The sequence below is a fragment of the Xiphophorus hellerii genome, chromosome 7, assembly GCF_003331165.1.
Source record: "Xiphophorus hellerii strain 12219 chromosome 7, Xiphophorus_hellerii-4.1, whole genome shotgun sequence".
In the NCBI taxonomy this organism is placed as follows: Eukaryota; Metazoa; Chordata; class Actinopteri; order Cyprinodontiformes; family Poeciliidae; genus Xiphophorus; species Xiphophorus hellerii.
In genome coordinates this window covers 24,598,275-24,611,907 of record NC_045678.1, presented here as the reverse complement: position 1 = coordinate 24,611,907, position 13,633 = coordinate 24,598,275, and the positions used below count along the sequence as shown (strand labels likewise).

Genomic DNA, 13,633 nt, shown 5'->3' with positions numbered 1-13,633 from the left:
GAAGCTTAGCACAATATGTTTTTTGACTGATTAATATGATTTGAATTAAGATATTCTGTTGTAACTCTATAAGTTTATGGTTGCTCAGTGTGAAATGTGAACCTCTGCCACATGTTCAAGTGTTCTCTGCCTTTAAAATTTCCTCTAATAAGGTCTTGTTTGGCTCAATCTATCGTCAAATCAACACTGACCTGCTTTGCTGTTGCTCCTAAAATGAATTATTATATATATGCTAGACTGTGACAAGGTTCTCAATATTAATTAGGTAGCTCTTGTCCAATTATTAAGTTGAGTTTTTTGCATATTTTTTTTCACTTTCTTTTTTTTTAAAGCTAAGCTTTGCTAAATAGTCCTGCTAGTCAGGCTCTTAGTAGATTTATGTATTGATTCTTTGCTGTGCAGTGAAACCAGGATGTCATGAGTGTTAATGCCTGACTCTATTCCACTGCTCAGTGAAATGAAACAGAGGATTTTACCTGGAAATACGAAGGAAAGAATGCTCAGCATTTACAGCAAACACAGAGTTATTGCAAAAAAGGAAATAGGTTCCAAAGGACTTGCAGGTGTTGATTGATTTGGCTTTTACTCTGTCCCCTAACATAAAACCTGTAATATTGATCATCTGTAATATTCTACATAATTCATAATGAAATTATGTGCCAATCAAAAATAAATGGCATGCATTTTAGAAATGTGATTTGAAAAAGTATATGTATATACTTTTTTTTTTTTTTTTTTACAATAATCTAACAATAACTAAGAGGTTAAAAAACAGCCTAAAATAAATAAAATGAGCCTAAAGCAGCTGGACCCACTGCCAAAAGTTACCAAAGGGTGATGTTATCACATACAGAATTCTGAACTCAGGAATTGGTGTGTAACATAATGAAAACCCAAGACAATTGTAACAATATTGAAATCTTTACTGTAAGCCCATAAAATAAATATTTTTATGGGAATTTGTCAATAGAGGAGGAGAAAATCAGGAGAAGTATTGTCTGAGAGCTGTAGCTCTGAGACCTAACTGTCTGATACCCTGTCTAGAGATTTAGATACGCTGTGGCAAGCATATTAAATCTCCACTGTAGAGCTGCTTGTTACAAAACTTGTAATACAAAAACTAAAATTATGGCAGTATTAAAGTAGATGTAGTAACGTTTCTCCTAGTTCTGACAGGCATTACCTTAATGAGCACAAGCATTCGCCAGGACTCCCATTCCTTCTATCTTTAAATTAGCAAATCATGCAGTACTTAAGTTCTTTTTCTCATCAGTTTTCTTTGAAAAACTAGTAGCATTTGTTGTTACTTACACTATGTTATCATTGATGTATCATAGTTCCATTTCTGTTTTCGAGTGACATGGCTTCAAAGCTAAGAGTTAAGAAGATTGATAAACCATGCAATCCAGAAAAAGATTACAAAGCTACAGATTGTGGCTAAATCAGGATAATTAAAATTAAGAATGAAAGACTGGTTTTAGTGCCTACAATACTCTTAGTTGGCTATAGTTGCTGATTTTTGGTCTTTAAAGAATTATGGCATTATTTAATTGTATTTTATTGGAAAATTTGTTTCAATAAAGAAACCCAAGGAAAGCACACAAACCAAATATATTTTTCTCACCGGGAAGATGTTCATTTTAAATTATGTAGCAGGCTGGTTGTTAATTGTTTCAATTAATCAAATCAAAGATAAAATGGTATTTATTGAGATGTTAGTGCTAAAGACCTGTCATATGTAAAGCACATTATTCTGTACTACTCTGCAAGTGTTTGCCATATAGAAGCTGTTTTATTTATCGTTTAACAAATATGGACAAATTCAGAAAAAACAACTTTTTGGCTGAGTACAGTGTTTCAAATGCCAGGTATATAAAGGTCACACAAGAGAATAATCCTTTTAAAGAGCACTTGCTGTTAGGACCTCTGCGCCTTTTAAAGACAGCCCAGAAAGGCAGAGAGAGGGAACAGTACTTTGTATGTACATAGTGAAACAGGGCTGTGCTGGCAGAAAACTTTGCTCTGTTTACTCCATTGTTGTGCATCTGCCCACAATTTGGCTGTTGACCTTGTTGCCAGGAAACTGTGAAAACCATCTGAAACATAAGTCGGATCAGTTTCTTTTTTTGTAATAATTTGTGGGATTACAAATGTAAAACTGATCTGCAGATTTTGCTCCTTAAGATAAAATGCAAAATATTGTTGCAAACCCTTCAAGATGTAACTTTAAAAAGTATGAATTCTGTAACCATATACCAAAACATAATCTAAATAATATAATAAAAAATAAACTATGACATTTCATGAAGCAGGAATCTTTTACCTTATCATCAATGGTTGGCAAAACACATACTGTATACCTACAACACATAAAAAGAAACATTTGGTCTCATTATGCTTCATGTTAATTTCTTCCCACTTGCCCAGGAGCTTATAAGTACCCAAATCTATGTAGATTACCCTACTCTGCATTTGGCGATTCCAATTCTAGTTATTTTTTTATGTTATTTTGTAAATGTCCTCCACATGAAGCTAGTATTATTTTGGTTCACAGCATGACTTAATTAATACTTCTAGGTTATTTTAACTTCACATTAATCCCATCTTGGGAGATGTGTGGCTCTCAAGTGAACAAGAAATGCCTGTGTACCACTGCTTTGAATGAACTCACATTTATAAATTTACTGAGAGTTAGGACTCAAAACTTTAAGCTGATTGAAAGGAGACACTGATCAAGGTGAAAAGCACACTGTATGATAAACTTCTTAGAATGTATCACACTGAGCTGTAATTTAAGCTTCATTTAGTTAGGTTAGGAGTTTTCACAAAATGGCAGAAAACGATTCCTGTCAAATAAGAATATTGGGCTTTAGTAATTCAGTTCTTTTGGCACAGAAATTTAAATTCTACATACAGTACCATCCAAATCTATTGATCCCACTGAAACCTTTTCACATGCTGTCAACTAACAGCCACAAATCTAAATGTGTTTCATCTGGCTCTTATATGATCAAACAAAGCTTTAATATTTGTGAAGTAAAAGGAAATGATTTTCCAAATGTCTCTGAAATAAAACTTTTGTCATTGTATTTAACACCCTTTACTCTGAGTCCCCTTAATGAAATCCAGCAATCAATAAAAATAAAAATGCATGCCAAACTTTTCTGTTCTTACTTGTAAAGGTTTTTCAAGGCTTTGGGTCCAATTTTCTTCCACTTCACCATAATGGACATTATGTTGGTCAGTAACATAAAATTTAAATTACATACATTGAGGTTGTGATTGCCATGTGACAAAACAGTACATATTTACTGATTGTAATTAAAACCATTGGTACCAGCTTTCTGTGCCACAGAGTCAGAGGAAACATTTTGAATTTTAGTGTGGACTTACAGTTTCCCCCAGCAGAGTGAAGCCTGGTGACTTTTATACGTTGCTTCTGTATGTGTTGAATTTTTATAAGTGCTAATCTCTGACATGAGTTTTGTGCAGGTCAAGTTTATTTGTAAGGCACATTTCAGCAACAATGAAGTTCAAAGTGCTTTTCACCATAAAAACACAATACAGTAACCAATAATGAAATGACAATAAACATTTCATCTTGTCAAATTCAGCCCTGTTGAGGGGTTCTTTCTTTTTTAGTGATATTTAATGATATTTAATTTATATTTAGCTTATATTATTCAATATTATATATGTCCACTTTAATTATAAAGTGGAGGATGCAGTGATCTAAAACTAGCTGCAGAAATGTTCTCTCAAATTTATTTACACTTCTTGTGTAGAAAGCCTAAGAAAAAATGATTTGATTGCTAGAAATGTGTGCAGCCTCCACAAAATGCTAACCTACTATGACCCATCAAATTTAGAGTTCAGAAGAAGATTAATCTCTCAGAAGCATTTTATATTTAGAATGCTCTCAAATCTAGTTTTCACTTATGTAAAACACTGTGAGTTTGATTACCTTAGATCTCAGCAGCTGTGCTGATGGAGAGCCAAAGAAGAGTAATGATATGTTTGAAGTTGCGGTGTCAAGCAGTGATGTGTGAGTTGGTATTTGGAAAACATCTGAAACATGATCGGTGTAAGGCCCCATTATAAAAGGCATTGCGGTAACATTTGTGATCCCTCTTGTGATGTTAAATAAAATGTCACATATTCTTTCTGCTGCCTGTGATCGCAGCCAAATGTTCTAGGGAGTTGAGAGTATAATACACACACACAAAAAAATACATTTATTGGTTGAATCGCAGGGTCAATGTAAAAATGACATCTCTTTATAAGTTAATCATAGTTTAGATGCTTCTTTTTTCTGCTAAATGCTTCAAAAGAAACCTTATTTTTATAAAGATAAAGTGCTGCTGAAGTCTCTGCATGTATACATGAAGCAAAGTCTGGGATTTAAATGACTTTAGCACCTTGCAGTCAGACAAAGGACAAACAAACTATTGTATCTCTTTGACTTTGAGTAACTGAAGTATAGCATAGTAGTTTGGAACATAATACAGGGATTCTGTCCACCTCAGCTGTTAGGAGACCATCTGTATACCCCTGCATAACAGATCAGCGCCACTGAATATTCATGCATCATCCCTCCCCTTATCACATTAGATTAGAACCCATGTGGCGAGAAACCAGAAAAAAGAGGCTGACAGGACTGTTTTGCCGTCACAGACCCTTAGAGCTGCGTGTTAAATAGCACATTTGCCAAATGGACACTTAGGTGAAGGATGGGTTGTTCTGTGAAGACCAGCCTTTTTCCTTCTTCTTTTTCTCTTCTTTATACTTTTCCATAAACTTTAGAACTCTGTATTAAATTTTAATTTAACATTTTATATATAATCTCTTGCAAAACTGTTTATGCCCCGACACATAACACATAACAACACATAACAACAGCAGTGTTTTTACTGGGGCGTTTACTGTGGACAGACCAACACATGTAAGACCTTAATTATAAAGTAGAGGAGGAATTTTACACAATCTGACAGTTTGTTTGTTCTCAGCCTTAAAGAGTCAAATCTTTGTAGCACTACCATTTTCATCCATTTGCAGTTGAAGAATTGTAGGGTATCTCCCTACTAGCTTGAAGGTCTTGTCATTATTTTCGAAATGAATTCAAATCTGGACATCCTAAAATAAAATTATGTTTTCATCTAAAACATTTGATTGCAGTTTTGGCTGCAAGCTTAGGGTCATTGTCCTGCAAGAAGTTGAACCTCTGCTCTGGTTCCAAGTTTTGATGTCATCTAATACACTTTCTGCTGCTTTTTCCCCATCCATTTTTTATTGACATGAATAAAAATCGACATTTCCTGTTTCTGCCACGAACCTGTTTTACCATGGAGATGATGTCTTTGAATAGATGTAGTGTTTTTTTCCCCTCTACTTATACTGTTTACATGTAGCCTGACACATTTAATTTCCATCTCATCTGACCAGAGTCTTTCACATGCTGCCGCTGTGTCCTCCACATGGCTTGTGGCAAACTGCAAACGAATTTCTTTTTGTCACTTGGCAATTAAGGCCAGATTTGTGGAGCGCACAGTTAATGATTGCCCTGTCAACACATTCTCCCACCTGAGCTGTGGATTGGCTTCTATTTACTCATTAGATGCCTTTTCAAAGCAAATGGATACACTGGACTGATTTTTGGGGGCATAAGAGTAAAGGGGCTGGAAACAAATGCATGCATTTTTCAGATTTTTAAAAATATTTTATTTTCCTTCCATTTGGTTTATTACATACCCCAACAGAATATGTTGAACTGTGAGATTGTAAAAGGACAACTGTTGTGAATACTTTTGCAATATATATATCCCTTATACTGATAGAGAAAGTATACAAGTTTCAAGATGTGCAGTTGTTAGTAAAGCCTAAATGTTCACAACAAAGTCATAAAGGGATGTTTTAAACTATTTTTGGAAATTACCAGTTCCCTTCATTCAAGAAACATAAAAACCTAATGGACAAGGCTACCTACAGCTGAAATAACTAAATGGGGCATAAAAGCAGTGCAAGTCTTTTGTGCTTCCCTTGCTGTAGCCAAGGTACCTTCATTAGTCAGTCACCATTTCTTGGCAATTGAACGGTTGGAAGGAGATAATGATATAAGTCATTATTGCATCAGTCCAGAGATACACTTCCATGTCCACATCTCTCTTCTGTAAAACTCTCAACAGGCTGTCACCCTTCTTTTTGTTAGCCACATTAATTGGGTAGTCTTACCTTTTTAGATAGAAGTGGGTTCCACTAATAGATAATGTACACGGAATTCTAAATTGGTGTAGTATGGGTGTAAGAACTTTTAGGAATAGTTTTATCTCTCACCTGATGGGTAATAAATCTTCCCATTAGCTGCCCACAATAGCTAATCCGTAATTGATGTCAGTGTAGTTAAGGTGGAAATATGGCTTTTTACAGTGTGAGTGTGCTGGTCAGCTGTGTTTTATGTGCTCCTGGGGCTTACACATGAATGAGGGTCACTTATCTATGTGCCTCATGAATCCCTAAACAGCTGCTCTCCGCTGTTTGCCTGGCTGGCAGTGGCAGTCAGGTAGTTTGTTATAGGATTTTAACCAAATGCGGCTGCAGAGCAACGTGGGGAAACATCTGTTGTGTGTGGAGAACAATGCTGTGAAGTATAAATATATTTGCATATGCGCAGGTTCTTCCTCATGCAAAAGAGGTCTTGAGGTATAAGCAGGTTGACAAAAAAAAATGTGTACTTGCAAATAAAACAAATGATGGTGAATCCTTTTCTGTCGACTGGTGTGCACTCCTAATTTTGCCTAAAACCGGAATTTTCCTCTGGATGTAAACATGATTAATTATTGTTCTGGTTTCTCTTTTTTCTGCTTCAGGTGCACAGGAGGTGGTGATCAGATGTCCCCTCAATCACATACAGTGTATTGGGACAAGAAAGTGTATTCATTTCAACAAGCTCTGCAATGGGGCCAGAGACTGTGAGGATGGGTACGATGAAGGAGTTCACTGTCGAGGTAAGAGAAGCTTTTATGTTCATTCTTCTTGCCTTGGGTTTAGAATGCATAAAATGATAAGACTTTTCATTATCACAGCAATTAATCAGATTGTGCTCATCTTATTTGGATTATTAACGTTGTATAATTTATTTCACCCATTAAATTAGAATAAATTTTTAAAACATGTATTTGTGGAAAGTGTTTAACTTTCATATCTAGTTAATGTTCCCTAAAATACTATTGCATATTTTATCATGGCATATTCCAGATATGTGCTTTTCTTTGTATAAATTAATAGTTAATTTTTACCCACAGTTAGAAGCTGTTTGTTTTGTTGTTTAATACACTTTCATCAGCTACTTAGTAGATGACAGAGAACAGCTTATTTCATGCTACAATGTTTTGAGTTGGCATTTTTCCCTTTTTGCTGTTGAACTGGTTGCCAGGGTGATTTCTCGTCTTCCCTACTGTCAGAGCAGGCGAGAGAAGCAGCGGGATGGCAGCGCCAGGTGTTGTGCTGTACACAAGTTTTTGTTGTTGCTTAGTTTTTGTGCAAATACACCAAGCTGTTACGGACACCTGGTTTCTATGAGGAGGCAATATTTGCCCTGCAATCGCTGAGGTCCCTTCACAACAATAGCACCCGTCAGACATAAACTGCAACCTGTCCTGACCCCGTAAGACAGTTAAAGTCGAGCTGGAATGAGTCCATGTATGATTCAGAGGTGCTAAGAGGTGTCAGTGTCTGATTCACTGTCCTGAAGGAAGAAAAACTATTTAAGTATTTGCCTCTCATTTTTGACATTGTCATTAACGTAATCTTGCTAAAGTCTGCAGATTTTGGGATAATGGAAGGTATTTGGTACTGAAGATGCATATCTTTTGTTTGTTTCTCAGTATCACTTCAGAGATATGCAATGTTGTAGCAATAAGAGTTGCATTGAGCAAGAAGCTGATTTCTGATTTCCAGTTCTTTTATAATGTTGATTTGCCACTAACAGTCTGTATTTATTCTACTTCTTAAAATAATGCAATTTGAGACAATATGCATATCACACTCAACATGTTCATTTTTTCTTTCTTTCTGTCATGACCAAATGTCATTTATTTACAATAATTGGCCATTTTATTTGGAGTACCTTGCTGATGGTGGTTTGACCCTTTTTGCCTTAAGACATACCATAATTCTTTATAGCACAGATTCAATGAAGTGCTTGAAACATTACTTAAAAGATTTGAGCCATATTGACGTGATAGTATCATGTAGTTCCTGCAAGTTTGGAAACTGCACTTCCATGATGCTTTCTATAAGATACATCTGATTATTATGGAGGCCATTAGAGCCAATCAAACACATTATCATGTTCAAAAAACCATTTTGAGATTTTTCATTCGATGCATTATCCTGCCAAATATAATCATCAGAAGATGGGTTCACTGTGATCTTAAAGGAAAGTCTTCACTAACAATACTTAAATAAGCCATGACCTCCAAATAATACCTAATGTAATAAAGAGCCAAAAGTGAGCCAAGAAAATATCTCCCACACCATTATATCACCATCAGCAACTTTAATTTATATAAAGTGAGATAGTACTGTTGACCTCAAAATCTGAACCCTACACTCTAAATCACACATCCAAAAAAGAGAATTATTGGACCACGGAATGTTTTACCAATCTGTTAAAATTTGGTGAGCTTGTTTGAATTGTAGCCATAGTTTTATGTTTTCAACTTACATGAGAGGCACCCTGTGTGGTTTTATGTTTTTGCAGCCCATCTGATTCAAGGTACAACATGTTGTGCATTTAGACACGGTAGAATGCATACCTTGGCTGATACCTTTCAGTGATCTAAACTAGTCAGTAAATTGATTAAGGCATCTTTTTTTCTTTTACAAAACATTCTCTCTAAATCAGTAAGAAGGTTATACACTTGCATAATAAATTAACCAATGAGTGTTTGTAGCCAACGTCTTGCTGCATGTGTAAAAAAGGAGTTGCAGTAATACAGGATTTATAACTTATTTTAAACCAAGACAAAAATACCAAGACAATGTGTTAACTGTCTTTCAAATCTTATGTTTGGGATTTATGTGATTAGTGCAGTTTTAGTAATTAGTGCAATAGTTATATTGATTATTGACCAACATAATAAGTCTCTGTCTTTGTGCATATTGAATGCAATTAGTTTGCTGCATTTTGGTGGTTACTCTGAATTCACTTTACTGATATTGAAGACTTTGATTCCACTTCATTCAGTAATAGCACCCTTTCAGGATGATCTGAAAGGGGGCAGCACTTATTTCTGGTCAGTGAAAAACACTGATCAGAATATGATTGGATTTTGGAACAGTCAAGCCAAGAACCATATGATATTGCACGTCAACCATTTTTTAAAGTACATTTTTATTTTAAACAGTAGTTGTTTTTCTAACACACTTGAGTCAAACCTGGAGGAACCCACAGTGATTTCCAAACTTTTTGTGTGTGTGCATATTAGCCTTTATCCTGGAAGAGCAAAACACAGGCATTAAATTGAGAATTTATTCTAGAAACATAAAATGAGATACTGTGTCAAGTACAGTAAAAAAAAAAAGAAGTACAGTGGAATCCACCCAGTTTATAGCATTCTTAATAGTCATAAGTACATATTGATGCTGCTTGCTTGCCACTTATGAATTACCTTTGCCATAATGGATGCCTATTAGAACACCTCTTATTCTGTTATTCTTCTGAAATGCAGTGAGAACACAATAGCACAGAAACTGACCTAGCTGTATAATTCATTCCTCTCACAATCATTTTCCACTAAAAGCACAGAGAACAAGAGAACAAAAACTGCATTTTTAAAGTCTTTGTCCGAGTTTTATTGGATATGAATTAATGTAGATATAATACCAAAACATAAATATTTTTTTAGAAGTCAACACATAAAATATTAAGTTTTATCTGTAAACTATTGCAGAATGATACTTTTTAAAGATATGTTCAGTTTTTTAATATGTCATAACTTGTTCTGAGGATTTTATTTAAAACAGAAAGCAATCATAATTTTTGCTGTTAAAAATAAGAGATACTGTATTGATTTCCACTGTTATAAATATGCCATATTATATATTTCTGTACTTCATTATGTATTTAAGTTGATCACTGGTGTATCTTGCAGAGAATGTATTTTCACGCTATGTAGTGTTGTATATCTAATAGCTGAGATAGCCAGCCTGCAGTCCACTTCTCAACAGCCATGCCACTCAAAGTGTTAGTGTTACCTTAATGAAAGAGACGGATGCTGCATATTTAGTTTCCACACCATCACTGTAAATATCTTCAAAGGAGGTAAACTTTTTTTTGTACACTTTTTGGTCAGCTAACCAGCAGTATGCAGAAACATGTGGGGGGTGAGTGGTGGAGTGTAGCTGTGGGTCCCATACAGAAAATGTATCTTGGCATCTTACTAAAATGAGGTTTAATTGTAAAAATAATAGGGGTAAAATTCTTTGCAATTTTTAGACCATACCATGAAAACATACAGCTTCTAGTTCATAAGGTAACCTATAGAGCTCTGTGAAATATATCTGATGAAACTATGGTATGGTCTTCTGATAGAGGTAATGAGACAAAGATGCATGTATAAAGAAAATAAATTTAATATTTGTCTATTATTGAGTGGAGAGTTGATTTTAGGTATTTCTTACAAAAACAAAAAAGACAAATAAGTAACACAGCATTTCCAATCCTGTTATTTTGCACAATTCATAATTTCTTATGTAATCCGGAAATGGGAATACATAAAGGATATATTTTTTTGTCAGAATCAAATCATGGATGAATATAATACATTTTACATAAATTTATTTTAAGTGGACATGTTTCTTGCAATAGTTTCACTTATTTCCAAGTCGAAACTGTCTTGAAACATTATCACTCTAGTTTAAACGATTTGGGTATACGCCCACAATAATATTACTGTATTATATTGTAAAACTCACAGTCTTAAGCTACATTACACATACAGCTGAAGATTTTATTTTCATTGGAATAGTAAATGTGATTTATAGTTGTAATGAAAATATTTTTTTTATTAATTTGGAAATATTTTCACTTCTTCCTCAGTGCAGACATGCGTCATCAGCTTTGAAAAGTTTGGAAGCTGCAAAATTTACCCTTCTCAGTTCATGTCAATACTTACGGCATTAGTCTTGTATAGTAGAATTTTATTACCCCTTTTGTTTAGTTTTCATGTTTTATTCCATGTTCTTCGTTATGATTTAACGTTGTAATAATCTAAGATTCTTCATAAGTTCCCTAAGCAAGAACTACAGTTTAGGACGTTGGCACATCAAACTCAATGAAGCAGGAGAAATTGAGGTCACCAGAGAGAAGTCGAAGGCAACCAGCTGGTTCTCTTAAAAACTTTCCCTCCCTTTTTTGCCCACCTCTTATGAATATACATGCTGAGCATCCCACGAGGCCTTGAAATGAAGGTACCCATATGGAAAACCATCAAACTCTTTTTGCTCACCTTCAGGAGACTCATTTTTAATCATATGCTACTGGCTGCGCTGTGGGAGCTCTGAAGTCTCTGCTTCTTGCATTGAAGAAGACAAATGTCAGTCCTAAATAAATAGAAGTTAGTCAGTTAGCAAGCTTCTTGTTATATCACGAGAACTGTCCCTAAAGGTGAAAACAAACAAATTTATTTCACATTTTTATAATAAAAACAATGTTATTAAAACAGATTACTCGTTGGTTAGAATGACAGTGTTATTCCAATGCTGTCACATGCAGTGCACTTGCTCAACTGAGCTCTGGGCGAGAACTGACCTACATCTGAACTTTGAAAACTGATTCCAAGGTTTTCCAGTAACATTTGATGACATGAGAAAGAAAAATGCTTTAATAAAACGAGCCCAATTTATTTGGATTCAAAACTTATACTATCTTCTTACACAATACAAGGAAATACTACTTCTCTTATTTTAAAGTTTCGAGAATAGTTGACAAAACAAACCACACTAATTAAGTAATCAAATGCAAATGATGGATAATTCCAAATCCTGCATACAACTAATTCACTTTCACACTAGTGCCACTAAATGCATTTGAGGTTTGAATGAAAAGATCTGTGATGTCACATAGTTCTTCAATCTTTCGTCTTGAATTTTAAAATAATTCAGTGAAATAGTGAAGGTTATTCAAGTTTGCATTTACAAGTTTTTTTTAAATCACAGTAGTTAGAGCAGTGCCAATTACTGACTGAAATGTAATCTATTTAACATTTTTATCCCAGTAATCTCCTTCCCCATAATGTCCTTCATTAGGTTTTATGACTCAAATAAAGGACATTTCAAATAATTACAACCTGGGGTTTTTTACAGCTAGGTCAGATTTTTCTTATATCCAATTTATTTTTCTCCATGTGCCCAACAGAACATAACATTCCAGAATACAAAGACATTCTGGCAAGGAAACATTGCAATGCATTTCCATTCATTGCAATGTATCTTTTGTAAGCTTAGATTATTATTTCTTTTTATTCTATGAACTGTCATGGACATTTCAATAAATTACAGACAAATATGCAGCATAGTACGATGCATATCATACTATTCTTTTATACTTTCATTAAAAATTATTTACTGAAATGTTTGTTTTTCCTAATTAGACTGTAAATATACACCAGTCCCAATGTTGACAATGTTTCATTGAATTGTATTGCACCTTGAAAAATAAAACCATTGAGCAAAGTGCATTAAAACTCAATATGAAATCAATAAAATAGGGCACAAGATATAAGTAAAATACATGTTACAGTTTTTTGGCAAAACATTTGAATAAATGAAGAAAAAACAATCTCAGAATGCATCCAATAGGGCATCTCCGATACCACACACAACAGACAATAGCTGTCCAATTGCTGGATTTATGGTTTTAATTTCTTTGCCTTCACCATTTTTTCCCATAGTCTTGACTTTTTTATTGTGCTTGTTGCATTTTAGTACTGTTTTGTGTTGTGCTAAGAACATATTTATTGTGCAATTATTGGTGGAGGTTATAGATGAAATCATGTCTGTCACAAATGTCAAGAAGCCTGCTGCAGTCTGTGATGCCTGTATTTGCTGCAACAGTATGTAATGTTACACTGATCTTGTCACAGCTCAGCTGGAATATTTCTGAATTATGTCTTTAAGGCTATCTTGGTTTCATTTCTTTACATAATATGCTTTGGAGTCTTCCAGTAAAAACATCCATAATCTCCCGAATCTAAATCATGTGCTGCTTACAGCCCACTGTGATTTGTCCACAACCTAATAGTTATATTATAACTTCTTGTGTTTATCTGGAAGTAGTCCAGTTATTTCACTAAAATCTGTTATATTTTCACTTATTATAATTATCCGTTATTCACTAAATAAACTGTTAGAATTTTTATGTTTTGTTATCTTATACATTAGTAGTTTTATATTACTAGTTATTTTTTAGTTTTAAGGTTTAGTGTTCTCACAGCAGAGAGGAGGAACTTGATCAACTGTGTGTAAGACGTTTCCTTAAACTCAAGCGTGTTTTCACAAGTGTTCTTTAGGGGGCCGTCCTGAGATAATCCTTAGTTGGAAAACTGTCTGTTTGTAGAATTTAGTTCTGTTTATC

The 13,633-nt window shown here is 34.4% G+C and overlaps 1 protein-coding gene across 4 annotated transcripts in view; it reads left to right on the top strand.

Moving 5' to 3' along the window:
• Positions 1-13,633, top strand: part of lrp1bb (low density lipoprotein receptor-related protein 1Bb) — a 338,038-nt gene that overhangs the window by 110,196 nt on the left and 214,209 nt on the right. For all 4 annotated transcript variants that reach the window (XM_032567549.1, XM_032567548.1, XM_032567546.1 and 1 more), the window contains exon 3: positions 6,864-7,001. In XM_032567549.1, coding sequence (XP_032423440.1) covers positions 6,864-7,001 — 138 coding nt within the window. The remainder of the gene's footprint in view (positions 1-6,863; positions 7,002-13,633) is intronic.